The 25030-nt window shown below is 34.1% G+C and overlaps 4 protein-coding genes and 1 non-coding gene across 7 annotated transcripts; 2 read left to right on the forward strand and 3 right to left on the reverse strand.

Moving 5' to 3' along the window:
- The first annotated feature begins 301 nt into the window (after positions 1–301).
- LOC122591303 (alcohol dehydrogenase class-3) lies at positions 302–3081 on the forward strand. Its single transcript, XM_043763545.1, has 9 exons — positions 302–434; positions 535–671; positions 1296–1342; positions 1429–1754; positions 1934–2016; positions 2115–2190; positions 2298–2455; positions 2545–2706; positions 2806–3081. Exons 1-9 carry the CDS (start codon positions 392–394, stop codon positions 2914–2916), a joined length of 1143 nt encoding a protein of 380 aa, XP_043619480.1. The 5' UTR covers positions 302–391; the 3' UTR covers positions 2917–3081.
- A 1674-nt stretch (positions 3082–4755) lies between these two features.
- Positions 4756–8126, reverse strand: LOC122593659. 3 transcript variants are annotated; one of them, XM_043766092.1, is made up of 5 exons: positions 7465–8126; positions 6094–6180; positions 5140–5998; positions 4963–5031; positions 4756–4874 (listed from the first exon to the last, which is right to left on the reverse strand). In XM_043766092.1, exons 1-5 carry the CDS (start codon positions 7864–7866, stop codon positions 4849–4851), a joined length of 1443 nt encoding a protein of 480 aa, XP_043622027.1. In that variant the 5' UTR covers positions 7867–8126; the 3' UTR covers positions 4756–4848. The 3 variants fall into 3 exon arrangements, with proteins under 3 accessions (XP_043622027.1, XP_043622028.1, XP_043622026.1); XM_043766093.1 differs by lacking the exon at positions 4963–5031 and having other exon boundaries at positions 4756–4962; XM_043766091.1 differs by having other exon boundaries at positions 4963–5998; positions 7465–8123.
- A 1271-nt stretch (positions 8127–9397) lies between these two features.
- Positions 9398–9477, forward strand: TRNAL-CAG. The gene has a single exon. It is a non-coding gene; the product is annotated as a tRNA-Leu (tRNA).
- A 2037-nt stretch (positions 9478–11514) lies between these two features.
- On the reverse strand, positions 11515–14113 carry LOC122593413 (auxin-responsive protein IAA11-like). Its single transcript, XM_043765822.1, has 4 exons — positions 13720–14113; positions 12565–12794; positions 12006–12102; positions 11515–11902 (listed from the first exon to the last, which is right to left on the reverse strand). The coding sequence occupies exons 1-4, from the start codon at positions 14025–14027 to the stop codon at positions 11842–11844; spliced, it is 696 nt and encodes a 231-aa protein (XP_043621757.1). The 5' UTR covers positions 14028–14113; the 3' UTR covers positions 11515–11841.
- Positions 14114–18013: 3900 nt separating this feature from the next.
- Positions 18014–21588, reverse strand: LOC122592816. Its single transcript, XM_043765130.1, has 2 exons — positions 21415–21588; positions 18014–19767 (listed from the first exon to the last, which is right to left on the reverse strand). The coding sequence occupies exons 1-2, from the start codon at positions 21518–21520 to the stop codon at positions 18197–18199; spliced, it is 1677 nt and encodes a 558-aa protein (XP_043621065.1). The 5' UTR covers positions 21521–21588; the 3' UTR covers positions 18014–18196.
- Positions 21589–25030: the final 3442 nt, after the last annotated feature.

Consider the following 25030-nt stretch of genomic DNA (forward strand, 5'->3'; position numbering starts at 1 on the left):
ACCGCTTAACATGTTGGCAGTATCATCAATAATTTTGTCATCTTCTAATACTCAAAAGGAAAGGTCATCACCTAAAAAGGGTAATTTTACAAAGATATTAGTAGTAACTAATTTTACCTAATGCAAAGTGTTGATGATATTGCCTCTGTGTCAAAAGTCTAAGATATTTACCACATCGCTAACAACTGATCTAAAATTCTCAAAAAAAATAGTAGTACGAGTATATCTTAGGATTCACCGAAAAAGCTAATAATAGGAAAAACAAATAAATAATTGAGGGGGTTATTTGGTACCGCATTTGCGCCTCACATTCTTCTTGTACACTGTAGTATATTTGACACCCCCCTTCCCTTTCTCCCCATATCAAATCCTTCCTCTATTCTATTCTATCATGTCTTCTTCTTCTACTCAAGGAAAGGTCATCACCTGCAAAGGTTAACATTCTTTTACTTATTATTATTATTTTTTTCAGTCTGACTTGAATTGTTTATATCATAAGTTTTGATCTGATTAGTATTATATATGAAACTGTAGCTGCGGTTGCATATGAGGCTAATAAGCCGCTAGTTATTGAAGACGTTGAGGTTGCGCCGCCGCAAGCCGGAGAAGTTCGTGTTCAGATTCTCTACACCGCCCTCTGTCACACTGATGCTTACACTTGGAGTGGCAAGGTCTACTACACATTCCTTTCTTTTATTTTTTTTAATATTATATATTATTATTATTATTATATATATGTATGTATTTTATTAATTGATTATTGAATAAGTTTGAAATAAAAATTATGATTGGATTGGATTGGATCTCAGATGTTAGTGTTTGTAGTAGAAAACTGAATTGAGTATTTTAGTTAAAGATGTGTGTGCACGCTCTTGAACAGTCGGAGTTTTCCATCGGCTGAAATCTTAATGCTCATTTTACGAATGCCTTTTTGAAACTATTTTCTAGCTGTTTTTATGATATGGTAACACGTTTGTTATCAGGTTTCTAGCATTGTTAGGACATGGTTCTGGTAACTGTTATAAGGTGTAATCGTCACAAAATTCGCTCTTCACAAACAAATGATCGTTTTAATGTAGGGTTCTTCATACAACGACCATTTTTTGTTGCGCTTTGTTTAGGTCGTTCCTTTTTTCAACTCTTTTCTCTGTCTTACTGACACTGAATATATGCTTTACTTGAACATAGCCTTGGCTTTTGCGAAATAGATACGAGCTAGTGGACTTGTCTGCTTACATAAACGTGCGATTCATATGTTTCGCTTTGACGTAATCAATTGATTCTATTCCCTGCAGGATCCCGAGGGTCTCTTTCCATGCATCCTGGGTCATGAAGCTGCTGGGTATGTATCTGCATAACTGCACTTATCCAACTAAGAGTTTGTTTTCTACTAACATGTTTGAACGACCTTGAACATTAAAATGGCAGGATTGTTGAAAGTGTTGGCGAAGGAGTGACTGAAGTTCAACCTGGGGACCATGTTATACCGTGTTATCAAGCAGAATGCAAGGAATGCAAGTTCTGCAAATCAGGGAAGACCAACCTTTGTGGCAAAATTAGGGGAGCTACTGGAGTTGGGGTCATGATGAATGATCGTAAGAGTCGTTTTTCAGTTAGAGGAACTCCGATATATCATTTCATGGGAACCTCTACTTTTAGTCAATACACTGTTGTACATGATGTAAGTGTTGCAAAGATTGATCCTAAGGCTCCTTTGGAGAAAGTGTGCCTTCTTGGTTGTGGTGTTCCCACCGGTATGTTTTTCCTTTACCTCAGCAAATTCATTTGATCTTTACCCATATGATTTCGACATAGTAATCCCTGTAAACTTTGTCAAGTTCCCAGATGTTAGTGTTTCTGTTTTGCATATATTTTCAAGCCATCACAGAGCAGGTCTTACACTTCTGATTTTTGCACAATTTTGTGCCTTTAGGTCTTGGTGCAGTTTGGAACACCGCAAAAGTTGAAGCGGGTTCGAATGTTGCTATTTTTGGTCTAGGAACTGTTGGTCTTGCGGTAAGTTAGCAACATAAGATGATTTATCCATCATCACCATAAAATGTTCAACATTATCTGTTACTGGAAACATTACAAGTGTGACTACCATGTGATAGGTGGCAGAGGGGGCAAAAGCAGCTGGTGCTGCTCGAATAATTGGGATAGACATTGACACCAGAAAGTTTGATCGAGGCATGTATTATTCTTCTTTTTATTCTTCTTTTTGTAGAAAAGATGCTTTTTTGGAAAGAGGATGAGGAATTAAGTACAGCGATACTTAACTTAATGATGTGTTGCAGCAAAAAACTTTGGTGTGACTGAGTTTGTGAACCCAAAAGACCATGAGAAGCCGATACAGCAGGTTCTTGTTGATATGACTGATGGAGGAGTTGATTACAGCTTCGAGTGTATTGGCAATGTTTCCATAATGAGGGCTGCTTTGGAGTGCTGTCATAAGGTACACTGTTCAAGATTCATAAAAGTTTGTATTGTCAAATGGTTCCTCTTAATTATTTAAAATATAAGACACAAGTTATTTTAACGCAGGGATGGGGGACATCAGTTATTGTGGGTGTTGCAGCCTCGGGTCAAGAGATAGCCACCCGTCCATTTCAGCTGGTTACTGGTCGCGTTTGGAAAGGCACAGCCTTTGGTGGCTTTAAGAGCCGCACACAAGTTCCTCAGCTTGTTGATAAATATATGAATAAGGTAAGCCAAACCCCACTCCAATTCCAATTAATTGCCGTTGCACTTGTAATTTTTAGTTTTGAGTTAAACTTTGCGATTTGTTTTATTGTTTGCCAACAGGAAATCAAGATCGACGAGTACATAACACACAGTTTGACTCTGGAGGAGATCAACAAGGCTTTTGATTTGTTGCATGGAGGGGACTGTCTGCGTTGCGTGCTCAAGGTTTAAAACATGCCCCATCAGACATTGGTTAAGTGAAGTGTTAAAAGAGACTTTAAAGTCTAGAATAAAGTGCTGTTTATCTATTAATGTCACCTTTATTTTTCTGTATCTTGTGGTGGCTCTGTGAAATGATGATGTTTTTTAGTAATGGATTTGGTTTTCTGCTTGTTACTTATTAGCATCTATTAGACAATCATTCCCCTAAAATCTCAGATATGCAGATCACACATCGTGTTTGATGATGCTACAATTGCCATAATGCCTTCTAAAACGAGATTAGTAAGTTACCGGCTGCACTGGTTCTTTTATTCCATTTTACCTTTTCAAGGTATTATTTGAAACGCGTGGTAATTATTTTTGGAATTACCTATAAAAATTTCAAGTCTTCTGTTTTGATATAACTGGAAAGACCAATAGCAATACTGACTAGCCAAATATGATGCACATTTGTATTGTTCCCGTCACATTTACAAACTGCAACCACCCAAATTTTTCAAAAAATGAGGTTTTCTTCTAGTTTCTACTTAGATTTTTGTCCCTCATTGTAACTAACAAATCTTTTTCACAAAAATTATATTTGAAACCTGTACGACTTTGTGTAAATTGGTCATCGATTCAGTGTTTAATCTAGTTTCATGTTATATTAGGATGCAAGTCTTGAACTTGTACATAGTTTAACTCAGGGTATTCTTATAACTATTTCTAGACCCTTGGTTTGAACCTCAATGCATTTGTGCAGATATTAGTACACCAAACCACAAAGCCACCTTAGTTGTAAGGTCAGAACTCAGAAGTGCCACTTAATAACCAACCATTCAAGTATCAATGAACCGGTCAAATACTTCATGTTTGAAAGTTTAAACTAAACTACACTTTTCAAAAAATTTGACATTCAATAACTTCATAATGTTGAAACCGAGACTAATATTGTTTAAAGTTTAAACTATTAAATTTATCCCAGCATCCATCATCAGAGAAGGCCATTTAATTCCCGTTTTTTTTTTACTGGGAAATCCTCTTCCAAAATTTACTCTTTTTTTTTCTGCCAAAGAACCCCCTCGAATTCAGGTTAGTATAGAAACAAAACAATGGCAATAAACAAAATGCATACAGAGGGTGTGTGTCACAACCAACATATTTACAAAATAATGACTTGTCCCGTTACTTATACCTCATTCCAACATATAACAGTAATCATGTTCTGCGCATTCCAGATGCTACAAAAACGATACTTTGATACAACCGTTTTATTATTTATCTCCAAAAAGGGAGCGCATTAGTCTCAAAAGAGAATCCACACCCACACACCCGTAACCTAACATATTATAAGTTCAGCGGGAAGGTATCAAATGTTTCAAGGGATAAGTATCATGGAATGTAACAAACTATGGACGAATGTCTATAGTAGGAAATAACTAAAGTTTTGTGTATTGTATGTAAACAACTTTAAAAAATGTTAATTGTATGTAAGAAAACATACGTGGCAACCATATAGAGGTGCCACTTGTCTGATTTTAATTGGTTGAATACATTTTCTTACATACAATAAACATTATTTTCGAGTTGTTTACATACAATACACACAACTTTAGTTATTTCCTAACATTCGTTCAAAGTTTGTTACATTACAAGATACTTATCCCAATGTTTCAAGGGTGTGGTTCATTAGGTACCAAATGAAACTATAAGAAAAAGGACGGAAATAGCAGCTTCACCTCAAAGCCTTTGAAATTTTGGCATTCCATATGCTCTGATAATGACAGATTCTGAATAAAAATCATATCCAGAACCTACTAATTTTGATACCACATCTCTAAAGTCTAGAATGAAGACTATACACATGCATTCTCATAATTTAAAGTTTTATGCATCTAAAACAACAAAACATAACAAACCGGATTCAAATAAAGCACAATTACGTTGCGCCTCTATAAGATTTCAGCACCAATGTTGCCTTTCATTCTCTGTTAAGCAGAAGGCAAAAGGGCGATGTTGGAAAGATATTCTCCTATATATACAAAAGCCAAAAGGCTTAAAAGTCAAAGATGTTACCTGCATCGATAAAAGCAGGTTCAGGAGAGAACTCGTTAAACCCAAGTGAGTCAGGAACCTCCACAAATCCTGGTTCACAAGGTGGGTTGTTGAGCCACCAATTATCATTATTAATATAACAATCAACCAACCCTCCAGAATCAGTTGCAAGTGAGGGCTCACTTATTGGGCTAGTACCTTTAAGTATCGAGCTTTGGGCGGGAGGTTGGTGGGTTGTCTGACTCTGAGACCAGCCTATGTCTTGAGCTTGTTTTGTCTCAGCTGTTGATCTTTGACCTTGATTTACTAGCTGGGAAGCTTCAGAAGGAATGGAATAATCTGGCAAAGAAGATTGCTCTTGAGGTTGAAACAGAGACGGGCTTTCCATGTAGGATATTGGATTTAATGAAGGTTGAAAACTTGGCGAGAAGTCAAATGTAGGGTTTAACCTAGGTAGCGGTTCCTCAAATGTATGATTTGGAGGAGAGAATGGAAGGGAAGTGCTGACGACACTTGGCTGAGAATATGGGTTTCCGTAATCGTCACGGTACGAGCTATAAGAATACCGGTTTGTCGTTAGAGGTCCACCTGAACCTGTTCTTTTAAAGATGGGTCTTTGTAAAGGAGCCCCAAGGTTATAATTATGGTGTTCCCTCTCTCTTGGAATGATACAACTACTTGTTCTCATTAACTGTTGGGAGACTAAACTTGGCTGATACTTGTTTCTAGATGACAAAAACGAGGTTCCGGTTTGGTTAATCATGTTCGGGACTCCAAAATTGGAAGATATGGGGTAAGCATGGGCCGGACTTGGGATAGGGACATGATTGTGGACTGCAGGTGGGACCAGGTTTATAGGGGGGAGCCGGATTGAGATAGATGCCTCCGTAACTTTTGAAGCAGGTTGGATAGGAAGAATTTTACTTGCATCCTTGGAATTTTGCCTCTCAAGTTTCCAGAAGTCGTATTTATCGGTGGCTTGACAATGGTCGAGACAGGTACTGCCATCACCCCAATAGACACATGGAGCAAGTGAGTCACAAACATAACAGTAGCACTGCAATGCAAGAGAAAAAAAAATGTAGATTAAAAGAGAATTATACTGATTGTGGAAGGCATTCTTCATATAACAAAACCCGACCATGAATTTACCTGATCACAATGACTTTGGTTTGGAGTAGACGAGAAAGGGAATTTGATACAAAGGTGTCTTGAATGAGGATAATCTCGACATGCAACCTGCAATAAAAATAGCAAATTTTAATCACATTGCATTTCTAGCATCACAAATTCACAATCCTATAGATTTAGGTTCCGTTTGTGTATACTATTTCCCTCCGTTGTCCAATACTCCGATCTACAATTCTACATGTCATAGGTTTCATCATTAGTTCTCCTAAAATCAAGTAAACAGGAGCCTAACATCATATACTAATTTCTTTAATAGTATTTGAATATGCATTTCCATGATGCTTATTATCAAGTCCTCAACAATGAGCAACTTCCAGCAACTTACTTTCTTCCAGATCTGATTAGTTCTAATTAAAAGATCAAAATCATATTCGGTTTATTCCAAGTACTATAAAAACTGATTACTGTAAATCTGTTTAAGCACACAACTAAACAACCCTTACTTAGGTTATAAAGGAACGTTTTTACCCAAGTCTATGCACCAAGTATGTAGACTCTCTTCTCCTTTGATATCACAAAAAACTGGAAAAGAAACATAACTACATCTTTAAATCAAATATCAGATGTTACACCAGTTTACCGCTTTGTAGTTTTTTATTATAAAAAAAACCTAGCTTTTCACTTACGAAAACAAACTCCTCGCAAAACACCCCCAAATTAAACATAAAAATATTAACTGCATAAAAAAATGATTCTCACATTAAGTAGCAAAAGGCACTCTAAACACTCGAGTCACCTAGAAATGGAGTAAAAGTCATAAACAAGTGATACTCTTACCAAAGACATATTACATGAACCTGATAGTCAAGTACATGTAGATAATGCCCTGCAATTCAGAAACCAAAATCCTTATTCTCAGTACTAGCAGCCAATCAGGCTATCAAACAATATGTGATAAAAGTAAACTAAATATTCAACAGTCCAAAACAAAATATGTAGACTTACATGTACCAATTTGCTCAGAGATATACATTTCCAACACTATAATTATAACTCCATCTTTCGATACCATAGTTAATAAGAGTTTGGGATTGCAGTAGTGAGTACTTATATGATTATTTCTTAGTTATAAACGATATAAGAAATCACAAACACTCTTCCGAAAATAACCATCTGCTTGTTTCACAAGCAAACAACAGATGAACACTTCAATATAAGCAATCTGAAACACCCCTCAATACTAATACCAAAACTCACCAAAACTAACATTACTAACTAGTACCACAATCACAATTCACAAGTCACAAAAATTAGCAAGTCAACAACACAAATAGCATATCTATATCGATATAAATTATATATGACAAAAATTTATAAAGATATAATTCAAACCTGCCCTTTTTCACTAACAACAACCAGATCATCCTCATCATCATCATTCTCATCAACAACCTTCTCACTCTCCTTATCGCGATTCTTCGTACTATCATTTCGACTCTCCAAAGGCTTATCAGGGTCATGATCAAGAACCATACAATCATCATCAAAGTCAACCAAAGATGAAGACTTCACACTCAAATTTTTCTTCTTTTTTGAAGGCAAAACCTCACTCACAACAACAACTTCATCGGAATCATTATCATTATCATCGAAACCACAATCATTTTGATTAACCTCATTAAGAATGTCTGCAATCCAATTATGATCATCATCAGTAATTCCCCTGTTTTTAGCATCATTCCAACCACCCTCTTCATCTGAACTGATTTCTAACACTACATGGTTTGGATCCATTCCCAAATTTTTTGCATCAGATAGTTGATTTCAAGATTTGGGTATTGAAAAAGGAAGGATTTTTATTGGAGTTTTTGTGGGGCATGTTTCATTAGATGAAAAGGGTTGATTGAAATGAAGAAAATTGATAAAATGTTGGAATTAATAATGGAGGAAAAACCCTAGTAGTCGGTTGTTTGAGAAGTGAAATTACGGTAGAAATTGGGGATTCATTTTCTCTATTATATGCACAGTTACACACACACACTATATACTATTACTGTGTGCTAGAGTAATATCTACGGTTATGGTTGTATGTACAGTATATATATGTATAATTGTATAGTCATGTGTTTAGACCTTTTGGCTTTGCGCCAAGCCAACTGACCAAGTGATGTACTAAAACAAAATATACGTACAATTTTGCCGGATAAAAATACCAACCTAAACCTTATATATGTTGTGTACTTACGTTACCAACGGGCTTCCGAAGTAACATTATTGATAAACATAAAAAATAAAAATCAACATGTTATGTACTTATGTTATCAATTTATCGTCGTACGGTTTTTGAAATAAATAATTTGTATGAATTTTAGAAATAAAATGATTTATATAGGAGAGAAAAAAAATCTGAGTGGTTGAGATTTGAATAGAAAGCTGAAAAGTTAAAGTTAAAAAAATTTGACGAAAATAAATGTTTTATAATGTATTATATAGGATATAAAGATAGAGATAAAATATAGGACATCCGTTCAGACTTTCAGAGTGTTTTATAGTTTATTCGATTAAAAGTAAATTGCACGTTGGTTCTTGTGATTTATATGAATTTCATTAATCATCTTTTAATTGAAAAAATTCATCAATGATTTTTATGGTTGTCATTTGGTTTCATAAAAAATTTAAAATCAAATGTTTATTAGTTTAGACTATTAAGGTCACCTGACTTGTATTTGATAAATTTAGTTTTCTATTCTTATATCTTTTCATATTTGAGTCAGTTACACGAATGGTCACTGTATTTCATATCTTTTCCACCGGTTTCTAGTCATCATCAATACATCAACAACATAAATCATCCAACAACAATAACTCCAACCACAAACTGATTTTAAAGCGAATATGTCGTAGGAACACCTTCCATATAGATTCAACTAGATTATATTAGTTTTTTAGTACATTAGATAACTAAACCTCAAAATTGATGGTAAATCTGTCAACAAGTAAAGATATGTACATTAATTATAATTAATTCATATCCGTGACGTTACTTAAACACATCAACTTGTGTAACACTCAAAAAGTTGATTACTTTTCTACATAAAATCCACAATAAATCACATTTTATAATATTCTTATATGAATATGTTTATACATTGACATATTTGGACTTTTGGGATAGTGCACGATGACATAACTGAATTATAGTGTAGACCAAGACGGACCAGTCATTTACATGGAAATTTGTTAACTCTGGAATATAATTATTTGAATATGAAAATTTGTTTTAGTTGTATTTATTATTTTGAGATTAATGAATCATTAACAACAAGTCAAGATGGCCGAGCGGTCTAAGGCGCCAGTTTCAGGTACTGGTCCGAAAGGGCGTGGGTTCAAATCCCACTCTTGACATAATTTTTGATTTTAATTAATGATGTAATTAATGAAAGTTAAACTATTTTGAAATTTCTATATTTCGTCCTTGCTGTTTACATGTTTTCTCGGATCAAACCTTTTGCGAGTTTGGTCCTCCTTTTCAAGATTGCGTTGCGTCTAACTTTTTACTCTTTTCCTTTAACTAAATTTGGTTTGACCCATGAATGTATTACGAAAAAATGTAAATGGTGGAACCAAAAGTCAGTCAACGGAACCTTAAAAGAAATAACAGTCAAAAGGTTGACTCGTAGATTACGTATGATCAAATTTAGAATTTCCTCTAGGTGCCAATACTAGTGGTGGTTTGTTTTTTTAAACTATGACTAAATGGATAAAATGTGTTTTTCAATTTATTTATTAAGTTAAAAACAAACATACTTGATTGACTCAATGAATAATATATTTTTTTTTTTTCCATTATAGCTTAGTGGTTGAGCACCAGTTTTATATGTTGGAGGTCTCGAGTTCGAGACATGAGAAAGACATTTAAAGGATTTTCACAAATATAGTCCTCCAGTGAAATAGGTTTGAATCATGCAGAGGGGGCAGAGTTTTACCCAATTAAATGTCGTGCCTTCGGGCGATTTAGTTGGGGGTTTCTCCTCCTACTAGGTATTGAGGGTGAGAGGGCTCTCTAGCGCGGACCCGGTTAACACAACGTAAGCTAGATCCCCTGTTGCAAACAAATGATCCACACATTTCAAATTAATTAAGCATTTTCTTATTAAGTCCAAAGGTTTTTCTGTGGAGGTTTATGGTTTGAGCGTTTTGGAGTGCTAAATTTGGTGATTCGTCCAAAGCTGGGATGGGTTTGGAAGGGGCTCGGGTTCCGGTAAAAAAAAAAAAGCCTCAAGCTCTTTTAGGTTTTGGTTTGAGTTAAGATGTGTATTAAGCCTCCAAGGCTTCCGTTTAACTTAAGTGAAAAAATCTTACCACGATATAATTCATACAACACCTTTTACAAGAATCTCAACTTAAAATACAAAAGTGTATGTTTATGAAGTTATACTTGGGAAACATTAGTATGCCTTGTGACTAGAGAAAGGTATCAACTATACTACTACTAGATACCAATTGTATAAGTAAAGTATGGTTCTTTGTTGGTTTACTAATAACCTCCATTTGCCAATTGCCACCATGAACCATCATCACAAAGACCAACCTGCAACCACGATCAACCTTTCTGCTCTCATAGCGCAAATCATGTCGTCAGAGAGCAACCGTGGTGGTACCACCTTCCCATCAGCCAATATCAGCAATCCAACTCTGGATGGAACGAACATGGGCGCCACAATGCTCATCTATCGTGGCTCAGGCATCTCTTCTGGTGATGTAAATGATAGTTGTGGTGTTAATATTTATGTGAATAACAATATACAAGGCTTGAATAACTCTATAATGATTGGAAGCCGGTTGTATATGGGAGATCCTGGAGTATGGCTGAGTATGAAAGATACCAAGTTGGAGAGATGGTTTTCGAAGAAAATTTGTAGCAATGCTAGTTGTTTAGCTTTAGGATTTTTCATGTTGATGATTTTTGTTGTCATTTTAGCTTTTGCAGTTATGCTTTAATGTAGCTATACTTGCATTTCATTTAGCTCTTTCATTTATTTGTGAAAATTGTTATAGAAATGTCCAAATGTGACAATGGTCTATTTCATGTATGAATCAATTATGCAACAAACGCCTGCGATCAGGCTTGGACTTGAGCCACAATTAAACTACCTGTTCATTGTGCATTACATTTGATATGGGTCAAGTACATATAACAAATTTCACCTATCGGATCAGATGGCTAATAAGCTATGTGTTTACTTTTAGTATTTGGTTGTTGCGTAAATGATCATTTCAAACTATAACATATTTTATTGTTCTTGGAGTCAGATCATAGCAAATTAGTTCTCCCTTTGTAGTTTAGGACTTTCTGAATCTATGTTTTTGTAATACTTGCATGCATATGGCATTGTGTATTGCAACAGCTCACTCCTAAATTCGGTACTAAATGTAGTCATGTACAAATAAATCTCTGTATATTTATTCAAAGGCCAATCCAAATTACACCAAAATTTCGAAGAAACCAAACTATTAGTGAAGTGTGCCTTGTGTATGCTCGCACCAACAACTCATATGCTTGTTTAAAGCCGGTCGTGGTGCTAAGAAGCTGTATAAAAAAAATCAAGAAATAAATCGACATTGATCTGAGCCTACAACAGCCCCAAAAAAGTAAACATCATCAATCATCCCGTTACTCTCGTTGATCAATAAACTAACAGAAAGTATATGTTAATATTTATAACATGGGTCATCTGCATCATGTTTTGATTGTTTTCTTTTGGAATCTCAATGCTGCATTTTGGGGTTTCTGAGAATCCGCAACCTTTTCACAGAGCCAAGAAACATCCTACAATAAACTTCAGACAGTTAGTGCGGATGTAACGGCAAAACACCAAAACGAATTCGTTAAAATTTGCCAAAAAAGTTGAAGTTGGAATAAAAGAACTTACAGCCAAGGTACGTCTCCAACAAGCATACAGTCTCCATCTTTGTCTTCATAAGTAAGCACAAACTCAGATGTTCCATCCAACAATCTTGAAGATCCTACTGTTTAATGGCAACTTGTATATGTAAGCAAAGATGATGTCTAAAGGACTAATAACCAAGTTTTATCTAGATAATACTATACAGTATTTCATATCCTTACAAGATACAAACTTTTGAAAAGCATTTACTTAAGATAACAAACGCTAAATCCTTTTCATTTGATTAACCAACTTTTGATTGCTTTCTGGTTTAATTTAAGCCTTAAGCTTTTAGGTAGTCAGTCTAATCAACTTCCAAAATGTTTCTACTTTGAGTACTTGGTGGTTGCGTAGATGATCATATCGACATCCAATTTACTACTGACTTGCATCAAGTATAATAGTTAGCCAAAAGATAAAACATTGGGAATACTATATTACTCAGCCTCTAAAATTTTGAGATAAATTGGTTACTTAGTTATTCAGTAATCCTTTTTACCCAACCTCAAAAGATCAAAAATTGATCAATATGAACTCGACTTACGTTTTTCATGAAACATGTCCTCCAAGGTCTGAGCTAACATTTCATAAGAGTTGTGAGCAAAAAGATCGATTTTTCTTCCAATTGGGGCTCCATCCATATTCACCTTAACGGATAAATGATGATGACTACCATTGGATACGTTCTTGCTAAACACGGGATGTTCTGACTTGATTCGGTTAGTCAAGATTGGCATCCGTTGTCCTCTTCCTATTGGAGGCCATCCAACGACACTTCAATAACACAATTTCAAAAGAAAGTTCAGCCTCAACAAGTAAGAATCTTTAAACCGGACCAACAGTTTGTGGCTATAATTTAGCAAGAATTCTGTAATGATGTTGATTGTTGATGATACGTATCTTGGTTCACTTTTTCTTTCTAAAAGGCAGTTGTTCTTTCTATAATTATGCATCATTACAATTCAACAATCTCATACCGAATTCTAATAATAGTCATCTAATAATATAATTGAATTATGGAATTGAAGACTCCTTTTCTTCTTCTTCTTCCTTTCTCTTTTTTCATGTAATTGAGAAATGTGTGTATTGATTTACTAACAGGTAGTCCCTAAAGACATAAAAGAATGCCTTAACTCATGAGTGTATGGCCAAAAAGAAAAGAAAATGCCTATATAACATCCACTAATGCCCTATGCACCGGGGACCCCTTTTTCCTCGGTACACAGAGACAAAATGTAGAACTGGCGCCAACAGTTCATCACGGAAGAAAGGACTCACTAAGCCGGGATCACTAGCTAAGACTAATCTAATATTTAATATGAAGGCCGCCTTATGATAATTCTACATTCATCAAGAGTCTAGCAAGAACATATCCAACGGATAAATGATATCCGAAAACAACAGTCAACTTGTTAAAAAACTTAGCTATAATCGAATAGGTTTCGTTAACTATATTATTTTCAAATGGTGCGTTGTTTAACTGAACAATCTTTTTGGAACATATATATATATATATATATATATATATATAAGGAGTGAAAGACAACATGAATGGCAGAACAAAGATTTATATTACTTAAGTCATAAGTGAACTAAACATAAATAAGAGAATGTAGAACCAATTAAGTCAAGAACCAAATTCAATATCTTACACAAATAAATAGATTCTGAATTAAACAAAATTCGCAAATTGGATTACCTGGTAGAAATAGGAGAAGCATAATCCATAACATTTATTTTAGTAGCAACAATTGATGAATTTGGGATATTAACAGAATTAGAAGATGATGAGGATGAACAAGAAGAAGACATCAAATTATCATCTTCTTCTTGTTTTTTCTTCAAAGCACAGCCAATACTCAATCCTAACCCCAATTCAAGATCATCATAAGATGAACAAACCTCAACTAACATATCATCATGTTCATTAACATTCTTTTCTACACCCTTGTTGTACATAGTCAATATTGACCCACTGGAAGATAGCAAGTCAATATTACCAACCATGTATTTATTTCTTTATATAAGAATGAATTGTTAGATATATAAATAAAGAAAGATATGATATATGAATGAAAAAAACAGGGGAATTGGGAAGGTGAAGTGCAAAGAAAGAAAGATAGTTAAAAAAAAAAAGGGGTGTTAAGGGAGTTGGGGGTGGGGGCCCATAAATGTCGGGTTCGTGCGGCATAATTCATGATACAAACTCAAACTAGTATTATGTTTCTATTTGAACCAAACATACTGTCCCCGCCATGAAAGCAGGATTTCTAGATTTCACCCCTTTTTTTCTTCTTGTTTTTTTATTGTACCTTGTTTATTTAATTTAATGACATGTTTTTGGTTGTTTTGATAAGTTACATTTTGTGAAAAAAGGTACAAAACTATTTATGAATAGTTGATTGATATAGAACATGTTAGTGTACAACATATAATGTTTGGTGAAGTGTATGGATTTTACTGGGTGAAATATCGTTTTACATTTGGTTACGCATCAAACTTTCAATGGTGTCATTGAGATTGGTCAGTTTTTCTTTATCAACTTGTAAAGTTTTTATATGTGTATATTTTTCTTCAATTTGTAAAGAGGCTGTCAAAAAATTATTACTAATAAAACTAAAGGTCTCCATCACATATGCACATTTACCCCCTAAAAAAACAACGTAGGTAAAAGTTGATAATAGCGAAAGATACATCCAAGTAGAAGTAAGGGCCGGTGCAATATCTTTGGATTTAAATCACGATATGAAGAGGAGTAAAGGTTTGGTGGGGACATATCGACAAGACGTGGGGGTCCAATAAAGTCAACCACACGGCTCTTTGTCTATGACTACTTCTTTCTTTCCTACATACGACCCCCACTCGCTCACTAATTCCCTTTTAAGCAATTTAATTTTCCTGATACACTTCTTTTAATACCAAATTTGTTTAAGGACGGTTCGCAAGATTTAATTATGTAAAGACTTTTGTGTCGACTATCTATAAAAATTTTATTAACCACTGGGTTAAACCCCAGTGGCCATGGGGTATTTCTCAAAACCTACTATGCGGGGCCTCGGGAGAGTTTAATCCAAGGTCTCGAGTTTGAGCCTTGGTAGGTTCTCATCGACGGTATTTTCCAATAAAGGAGGTGGTATGGTGAGAAAGACTATTTAAGATCCACTTAATGCGGGACCCTTTCGTTGTGCGATTAGCACACATCATACGCGGCTGAGGTAAAATTCATTTGTCAAAAAAATGTATAAAAATTTTATTTTATTTTTTTAATTGTGGACAACTTGTTTTTTATTTTATTTAATATCAATACGAAGAAAATCACATTCAAAACAAAGGTTAATGATTTAGTTCAAGTTGTCTTAACCATGTCTGTGTTAAAAGGTCCCTCGAATAGAGAAAAATCCCTTGTTAAGACCCGAACTGAAAATCTTGGACTTTAGGTAAAAGTTTTCTCTGATTCATCTTAAAACATATTAGTGACTAATCCACTTAAATGAGTAGGTTTAATTTGATGTGATTAGTATGTATTTTGAAGTAAAAACTTTCACGTCTTCGGTTATAGTAGTTGTGATGTGATATTTCTTAACCACTTACTGCTTGCTTTGTCTTGTTTTATATTTGCGGCCTTTTAGTAATCTGAATTTTGTATCAATAAAACTTTAACTTTAAAGTATTGTAAAGTATGCAACTAAGATCTAGTAGCTATAGCCAATGACAAATTGAAAATAAGTATTATATATGAAAAAAAAAAAAAAAGAAGTTAATCTCTGTTAAAGGAAAACACGCCAAAATCCTAAGAAGTAATTATCAAGTTGTACCATTATTTTTAATCGCACATCATTAAATTGACATGTTTAAATATTACTGTCATATAATAATATGAATCATGTTGGAGATATACAATCGTAAAAGGAAAATGATGGATCCCTATAAAATATTAACTCAATAAATTCCTTAATACCAATTATTATCTTTTTTTTCATCCTTCTTTAATTTTATGTGTTCTTTAATTTTATGTGTGGTTTAATTTTATACTTAAAAGAATTATTTAGAAAGATATATAAATACACATATCACCCTCTCAATTTGTTGATACGGAGTAACATATTTCATGTTTTCCAAAGCACATCATACTCTTTTATCTTCATTTCGTATAAAAACATCATTTTTTTATAGGCTTAACATTCATGTTTCTAGCAACATGCTGCTGATTTTTATTTTTTGTTTTTAATAATTAATCATGTGTTGAAATTATTATGAGGGGGTAAAATTAGCAGCATCAAGCTTCTAACCGCATATATGTTTTTTTTTTTTTTACTGCTCCTTTTACCTTAAATTACATGTTGAAAAAAATATTCTCGTATAAATTACAGTAATAAATAGACAATGTATTTTATTTTAGTTTTAATTCAAAAATAATAAAGATGCAGGAAACAAAGTTGCGAAAGACCCACGTAAAAAGATTTATTTGTCGGGTAGCCAACACACATTTTTGTCTCCTACTTTTAATTTATATTTTCCTTTGTACGTTTTCTGATAATCAATGAATTTAATTTTCTAGCAACATAAAAACCATTTATGGAGAACAAATTTTAACATATGATCTCTGCTCTATAACTTATAAGACATGTCCCCCACCGTTAAAATACCATCACGGGAGCTCCTTTATGTTTATAAACTCTAAACCCTAATATTTTCATAAGCAAGAACTGTTAACTTGGTTATATGAGTAGCGAAGGTGATTGTTTTGTTTACTGGTTAGATAGGATATAATTAAACTAAAAAAAACGATTTTGTTATATGGAAAAAAGATTCAAGCATTTGCTACATTCATCTTACATATAAGAAAAGAACTATATATTATCGAGTATTGGATGAGATTTCAGACAATCCATTCATGTATGGCAGTATAAATGGTCTGATACATTCTATCCTTGTAAACAATTAAGCAACGGATTTGGTTTAAACGTACACATATATTAAACACTAGTCGCGGGCTTCTATCTGATCTCATGCTCTTAAATTGTTCAGTTTTTCTTGTTTATATATATGGTTGTCTTATGTTCCAACACAATACTTTCTGCATTTACATTTATGTTGTACATTTTATATGTAAGAATGCCGATAATAAAATTTTCAGATTCACATAACTTTGCAAAGTGGAGAAGTGATTAATCATCTTAATTCATTAGCCTAAAAATCCTCCTAATTTATTGAATGGTAATATGTGAAAATTCAAGGGGGATTAGGAAAGAGATTAAGTGAAATCCACTTGTCACACTCATAAAATTTTAAGAGGATTTTTAGGCTAATGTTTAGAAGGATCAATCATTTTCCTTTTGCAAATTGTTGATTTGTTTCAATAGAGGAAAAAACTCTAAAATACATGTGAAAAACGTACAGCCATTATTTTACAATCTGTTTCAGGTCTCGGTCATTCTAACCGTTTCCTTCTTGTTATTTACATAATGTTATTATTTTCGGATTCCACTCTGTTCTTTTTGTATCTGCATTTAGGTTGTACATATACCTGTGTCAAACGTTTAAGCATCGGTCGGGTCAGGAAGTATATTGCCACGATGTTAATCGAACTTTTTAAAGTAAATGATTCAGGAAGCTTTAACTTTTTTAAGTAAATGACTACACTAATTTAACGGGTTTTAACTGTTATCAACAAAAGGAGAACTCATTGACTCAGTTTCATATAAATGGGTTTGAATTGTAAGACTCTACACTGAACATGTTTCAAACCTTGGTGGTGCACTTGAGCACTTCTGTCTAATGAGTCGGCAAGCACCTGCAATGTTCCCCAAAGTTCATAATATGGCCATGACACCAGATCTATATGTACATTAAACAGCTATATCAGGTCTTAAATTAGAAGTCTTTATAGCATATTGGTGGCAGATTAAAATGTCACTTCAGCCATCTTTCAGGGAGCCTAGCACAACGCACAGAAGAGCAACAAAGTTTTTCCACAAGAGATGGAACAAATATGCACACATCAATCATCAATACCGAACATCAAATATTTTATGCACAACCCTATCGGATATTTACTAACATAAAATCATTTCTGTACACTACTCATGCGCACATTGAGTATTAATTTCGTGTAATGACATTTGAAGATATTTTGGTGAATTCAAATATTTGTAACAAATTTAAGGAAAACAAACCTAGCATTTCTCGTCACCATACCAACTGCATTTCTCCTTGGGTCCAGTAGGCCCGTCTTCACCATATAGTTCATTGGGTAGTTTACTGAATATGTGTTCTGCTGTATATCGAAGAGTTGCAGGCAAACGGTTCAAGATTCTAGTAATTTCAGCCCGTGAGTCATGTACAGTTGTTGGACCCCATTTTCTCTTGTACTGTAACCAACAGGGTTCATTTACAACTCCTTCTCCAAGATACTCTGCTGCTATAATTTCATATGCTTTACTTGCATCTAACACGTATTTACTAGGAGCAGCAACATTACTAACTCCAATCCTAAGATTTACCGACCCTTGAAGGAACTCACCGGGATGAGGGTAGTTCGCGTGGCCATTTCTTGATGCATACACGACTGTTTTATTACCTTCTATGAACTCCAAATGGGTGAGGTCCACCCACAAGCCACCACTATGCTGTGAGAAATATACACTCCACAGTTCTCCCGTGAAGTTGCTTATCCGAAGAACAACATGTTCCCAGTCGCCCACATGCTGCCCAACTCTGCTAAGTGGGAAATTCAAGAGGCCGATCTTCAAACAGCCCGGTCCATTAAAAGGGCAGAAGATCCACATCACAATATCGGTGAAGGTCCCACCTAAAGCTGGCTTTACATGAACGTAAACTTTAGCACTTTCCAAATTTCCTTTTTTGATTTTCTTCCTCGTAGAATCTTTAGGCAAATCTATCCAATATTCACCGTCGTTTCTCTCATCTTTAGGCAAATTTGAACCTGAAGGATCAATCCGTTCACCTTTTGACTCACCTTTCTTATACAACAACGCTCCATTTTCGAAGAACCAAGATACAGAAGATGGTAAATATATCTCATCAGGATGAAAATAAATTGTTGGCCCATAGTGTTTAATAAGCGCATGAATTTGATCAAGATTCGGCATCCATTGCAAGCTAGGATTTAGATTCTTCAAGCATGAAACGTTCAAGTCTTCTCCAGGACTCCAAAGGCAACTGCAGAAAAAAGTACCCACAGAGACACTTTTTTCATGCATTCCTCGACGACAAGGTCTTATTTTCCATACTCTAAACATTGATTCTGCTACTTTAGAAATAGTGTTGAGTAGAACATAGTGTGGTTCTGTTGAATCTGTAAGATCATAACGAACACATCTAATTTCTTCTAAACCAGGCTTTGCAGGCTTATTTGTGACAATGAAGCCCAAAGCTTTATAACCCTCGGGAGCAATAGGCAACCAGAAGTAACCATGCCCATGAACAGTTTCCTCGGTCCAGTTATCTGGGCACCAAACCAATGAATAATCTATAGGCTTGAGAAGCGCAGGTGATTTGGTATGGGCAACTTCCCTTGCCACAAGTACAGATCCTCGCAATGGAGAATTGTCAGATTGACAATAGTAACCAAGGCAGAAATATCTATCTGGTATGTCCACTGGTTTGAAGAAGTTGACACTTTTTCTTTTGTTCTTCATATCGCTTCCCCAAATGAACTCAAATTTTGTGACTTCACAAACTTCTAATTCACCCAGATTGATTGTTCCTGTAGCGAATCCATGACCTGAAATCTTACAAATACTCAGGTGAGCATGCATCCAATCATATATATCTTCAACCAAACCTAGCAATCGAAAAATACAAGCTTAATCTACACGATAAATGATACATCAAATACAAATCAAATAGTTGCTAAAAGATAAATGAACCATATTAGTACCCGATGAATTGACTTCTGTTTGGAATTAAAGCACCTAGTTATAGTTCATGCAAAACCCTCTTCTAAGCTTGCGGTAAGCTTAGAAAACATCTACAATGGAACTTTTTCTGAACTATGCAACCACGGTTTTATAGAGAGTGTATTTCCAAGCAAGGGGAAATTACTAAAACTATTCTCAATTAAGGGGTAAATTACTTTCCTTTGTCTAACAAGAAGTAATTAATTCAATTTTTGTCAAAAGAGGTATTTTCATTTTTCATTTAAATTATAATTACTGGTTCGCAGACATGAACTTTCATTAACCATGTAACAAACAATCCACATGTATCAAAAAGATAATGTAGCAACAGAATACATACATATACAATTGAAATTAGTCAAATATAATCATTAAGGAATTCATTCGTGTATGTACGTATCCAGTTGGCACATCATCTTTTTGATACACGTGGATTGTCACGTCTTTAATGAAAGTCTTTGTACAGACATGTAGGCTTAATTTGGAAAAAAATGAACATACCCCCTATATGAACAGAAATAGAATCAATTACCCCTTTTGACAAGAAAGGGGCATTACAATATATACTAAGCAAGATAATTATTAAACTGCTGTTAAGCAAACCTAAATTATAAGAACAATTATTCACTTTGTGATATTAGAAAATAAATGTGAATCAAAGTCTCAACACCACTGTAATGACCTGAACAGCATTCATCATTTCATCCAATATATCAAGTTCATCAGCACAATGATTACAATAATTGTTTAGTAAATATCTCTACCAAATATACCTATGATACCTTTAAAATTATTTACAACATACATTCTTCAATTATGAAAATAACTACACTACCGCTTCTACATCATCAATTACTTTTAAATTAATAACCACACCTCCACCGGCGTCGCCACCAACCGTCACCACCGCATCGTGCGGGTATTTGTCTAGTAAATTGAGCCTTCTGATTTTGAAGGAAGAAGGGGCACATGTATGTATACGCTGTATACCGTGTAGGGTTAATTGGAAAAGAACTGTAATCAACTTTTACTTAAAAATGCAACCTAGTTTCAAAATGTTCAGAAATCAAAACCAACAAGGTTGGATCAACCGATCAAGTGGACGTCCAAAACGTGGCCAAATGAAGCTTATGACCACCTATAGCTGACATATGTTTATGACGTGGCGGTTTATCAGCTATAAGAGGTCGTTTACATCAAATGACAACATTTTGAAGATTGATTAAGTTATATAAGAATTTTGAAAATTAGGTTGCATAAGAAAAGTATTTTGAAGTAAAAAGTTGATTCCATTTTGGTGTCATTAGCCCCTCCTATTATAATCATAACTATAATTACATGAAATGGTTCTATGAATCATGATCACACACTCACACTCAACAAACTAAATCATACTTGTTACAAAAGCACAAAATAATAATTACAATTATAATAATAATAGATTTTAAATGAAAAGAAATGAAATGAAATACCAGGAGGCCATTGGGGAATTGGAGAAGGAAGGGAAAAAGAATGGATATCTGGAACGACGTCGTTTGTGGAGACTCTGTTCCAATACAAGCATCCACAACCCGACATATCTTTCCTTTGTCGGATACAATGAAAGAAGAATTTAGATGTTGATGAATATGATTTGATTTGATCTAGTATACTTCTTATATATCTGTTTTTATTTTCTTCATTTAGATTAATAATAATAATTATTATTATTATTATTATAATTATAATAATTAATTGAAAAAATGTAAGCATATGTTATGTTTGTTTTGTTTTGTTTTGTTTCGCCTTCTTTAATTTGTTCGATTCATAACGTAAAGAATAATACAAAAAGAGGGCACCACTTATTGATTGATTGCTAAGTCGGTATCATCATCAATTCATCATTTAAATATCTATTAAATTGCACTTTTTAAAAAGGTGATCCCATGAGATATTTTTTAAGGGTCGGGGAAAATATTTATTATTCGGTTGGTTTATTTGATTATGGAAGTTTCTTCATATATTTAAATGGAAAAAAAAAATCCAAAATAGTTCGATCTAACCAATTTTCTTTGAAAGAAAAAAGAGAACAGTATGAGGAAGCCGTGTATGACGTCTCGTCTTATCTGAGAAGTGGAATCAGTGGGGGACAGGCTTAACTTTTAACTTAATGGGTAATTTTCCTAGCAAGGCACAAATTAAAGATCAATGTTTACTAATTAATCCTTCTAAGAGAATTATTAGGCTACAGTAGAACCTCTATAAGTTAATACTCGGTAAATTAATAACCTCGATAAAATTAATAATTTATCTGGTCTTAACTTGAGACCTGTATAAAATTGGATCCTAATCAATAAAATAATAAGATAATCACGTTTTTGAACCCCTAGTGTAAATATATTCGTCCCAGTGAAATTATAAATTAATAATTCATTATATATTCCAAATTTCTAACATTGTCTAGTAAAAAACATTCATAAATAACTTTCTCCATGTTCGAGTACTCAACTGCTTTGTGACGCTTGGAACATCCATCGTGGTCAAAGTTGGCTGATAGGAACTCCGATGATATATTGAGAATGTTTGATTGTTCCTTGAATAACTTTCCAATAGAAAGTTTTGTCAACCTAATGCACCAAATCTTGTTGAGTGCATCATTGGTGATCTCTCTTATACTCGTATAACTTTTCGTTGTTGATTGGTCATAGTTGAATTTTTTACATCTTTTAGTTTAGAAGCCAAAGTTGATGTGATTTTAAAACTTGTCACTGGACATTTTATACTGATCAATTAGAATCATGTACATTGAACTATCTTTAATTCAAAACAACAAACTTTGACAAGTTTATTTAATGTGTGAATGTAAAATGTACATGGAAATTTTTAAGGTTATACATGAACCTCTTTAAATTAATTTTTATTAATTTATCGATATAATAATATATCGACAAATTAATAAAAAACCACAGTCCCAACATTATTAATTTATAGAGGTTTTACTGTATTTGGTTATGAGTATTTATCATTTTCCTTACCTTACCATAAGCATCCTAGTTGACTAAGACAGTAATATTGAAATTCACAAATTTGGAAATTAAATCTTCAACCAAAAAGCTTTTGTTTTTTGTTTTATAGTGTCATATGCACGTTACAACGTCTTTGCCCTGTTTTTTAATCATACTTCACTACCAACAATACTTGGCTTCTTCTTTTATCAATTATGTTTGGGCTATTTACTTAAAAAGTCACTCAATTTATCACAAATATTTGTTTTGAAATCCAAACAACAAAATGTTTCCTATTGTGAGGAACAAAACCGGCTAAAACGTCTTTAATGGGCCTGTAACCGCTGGAAGCTGACGTGTTTTTGGTTACTCCCTACATGACAGCCATGTGTATGAATCTGTACCTATTTGACCCCTATTTATCTATTGTATTATATTAAATATTAAATTATTTTTTTTGAAGCGACTAAAACGTCTTTATTGGGCCTGTAACCGCTGGAAGCTGATGTGTTTCCGATTACTTCCTACATGACAGTCATGTGTATGAATCTGTACCTACTTGGCCCCGATTTATCTATCGTATTATATTAAATATTAAATATTAATATAAATATAGAATTTAGATATAAATTACTGGAAGATATGCAAAAGTACAAAACAATTTGGAGAGTTGCAGACACCAGATCTAGTGTTACCATCCTATAACTTTTGTATATATCAATATTTGGAAGATATAAAAAGTTTCAAACCCTAACTAATATATCAGTATTTCAATTCTTCTCTGATTGATAATTTTATAGTGACAAAAGATCTAGTGTTACCATCCTATAACTTTTATCTCTATTCTTCTCCCCCTTTTCTTATACTGGCCACCCTCACCGTTGGGCCGCCGCCCCCACTTCGCCGAAAAAATGGGGATACACCTCAACACGCTACAAAAATAAATTCCATCATCATTCAAGCAACAAAGGTCAACCATCCAACCTCCAACATCACCCAATGTCACCTCTACCGCCACCCCCACGTTGGGCCGTCGTCTCCGCACTTAAGGTATCCACCCCACTGTGACAGCCCCCCCCCCCCCCACACACACACACACCACTGTTTGTTGGTTATTTTGAGTTTCTAGCAAAACCTACAAATATCCATCTTTTTTTTCCCAGCTACCCACATATAATCTTGATTAAATTGAATTTTTTATATTTGGTTTTATTTTTAGGTTCAGAAAAATAGAAACAGGTATATTGATAGTTTGATACAGATTTGTGTTATAGTTTTTGGTCCTTTCATTTTAATGAGATGATATATAGATATAGATCTTGGTGGTGGAAGGTTTGTTCAACATGTAGGTGTGGCGGGATTCGTAGGTGAAGGCCAGAGATGGGTTGCGAGGGTGAAGATGGCAGATGACCGGAGATGAATTCTAAGTCTTGAGTTGATGTCCGGTAAGGTTGGCCAGGGATGAATTCTGACGATGGTGTTGTTGGTTAGCTAACGCTGTTATCTAGCAAAAATCATATATATTATATGCGTATATATATATATACAGTAAAAAAAATGAAAAAGAAAAAGAGAAAAATAAGGTGGAAAATACAAATCATCCATTTAGTTAGTAAAAAAAAATTCAAAATTAAATTCAAAATAAAAAATGATTGGCTACCTTCTCACATATCCATTAAAGACGTTTTAACTGGTTTTGATCCCCACAATAGAAGATTTTTTTTCTTTGGACCTCAAAACAAATATTTGTTACAAGTTGAGTGACTTTCTAAACAAATAGCCAATTATGTTTTTCTCCAAATCCACATTTGCATATTGTTTCTAGATGAGAAAAAAAACATTTCATCCCAGTCTCCCAGATCTCAAGTAATCAATTCTACACGTTGTGGAAAAATCCAAAATAGAAACCAACCTAAAATATATATTGGTTGGCAATGGATGATTTCAACTTGATATTTTTGGGGTTTCTAGCTGTGCATTACGGAGTATTAATGAAGAAAGTTCATGACAAGTGTATAGTAAGTCCAGAGTATATACGTGTTTTGGAACGTACAATTGTAGCAAGAAAAATGTGACATTTCACCAACCAAAAAGATATTTTATG

The sequence above is a fragment of the Erigeron canadensis genome, chromosome 3, assembly GCF_010389155.1.
Source record: "Erigeron canadensis isolate Cc75 chromosome 3, C_canadensis_v1, whole genome shotgun sequence".
NCBI classification, from domain to species: Eukaryota; Viridiplantae; Streptophyta; class Magnoliopsida; order Asterales; family Asteraceae; genus Erigeron; species Erigeron canadensis.

Excerpts from the sequence above, each read along its gene's own strand:
- LOC122593413 (XM_043765822.1), bottom strand. The coding sequence starts at position 14,027 with ATGGTTGGTAATATTGACTTGCTATCTTCCAGTGGGTCAATATTGACT. Across the intron at positions 12,795-13,719 it reads GCTTCTCCTATTTCTACCAG|TGTCGTTGGATGGCCTCCAA; the intron begins GTAATCCAATTT and ends GTGTTATTGAAG. Across the intron at positions 12,103-12,564 it reads GGACATGTTTCATGAAAAAC|TAGGATCTTCAAGATTGTTG; the intron begins GTAAGTCGAGTT and ends GCCATTAAACAG.
- LOC122591303 (XM_043763545.1), top strand. The coding sequence starts at position 392 with ATGTCTTCTTCTTCTACTCAAGGAAAGGTCATCACCTGCAAAG. Across the intron at positions 1,755-1,933 it reads TGGTTGTGGTGTTCCCACCG|GTCTTGGTGCAGTTTGGAAC; the intron begins GTATGTTTTTCC and ends TTGTGCCTTTAG. Across the intron at positions 2,017-2,114 it reads TAGGAACTGTTGGTCTTGCG|GTGGCAGAGGGGGCAAAAGC; the intron begins GTAAGTTAGCAA and ends ACCATGTGATAG.
- LOC122592816 (XM_043765130.1), bottom strand. The coding sequence starts at position 21,520 with ATGTCGGGTTGTGGATGCTTGTATTGGAACAGAGTCTCCACAAACGAC. Across the intron at positions 19,768-21,414 it reads AATTCCCCAATGGCCTCCTG|GTCATGGATTCGCTACAGGA; the intron begins GTATTTCATTTC and ends GTAAGATTTCAG.
- LOC122593659 (XM_043766091.1), bottom strand. The coding sequence starts at position 7,866 with ATGGATCCAAACCATGTAGTGTTAGAAATCAGTTCAGATGAAGAGGGT. Across the intron at positions 6,181-7,464 it reads TTGTTAGTGAAAAAGGGCAG|GTTGCATGTCGAGATTATCC; the intron begins GTTTGAATTATA and ends TTTTTATTGCAG. Across the intron at positions 5,999-6,093 it reads ACCAAAGTCATTGTGATCAG|TGCTACTGTTATGTTTGTGA; the intron begins GTAAATTCATGG and ends CTTGCATTGCAG.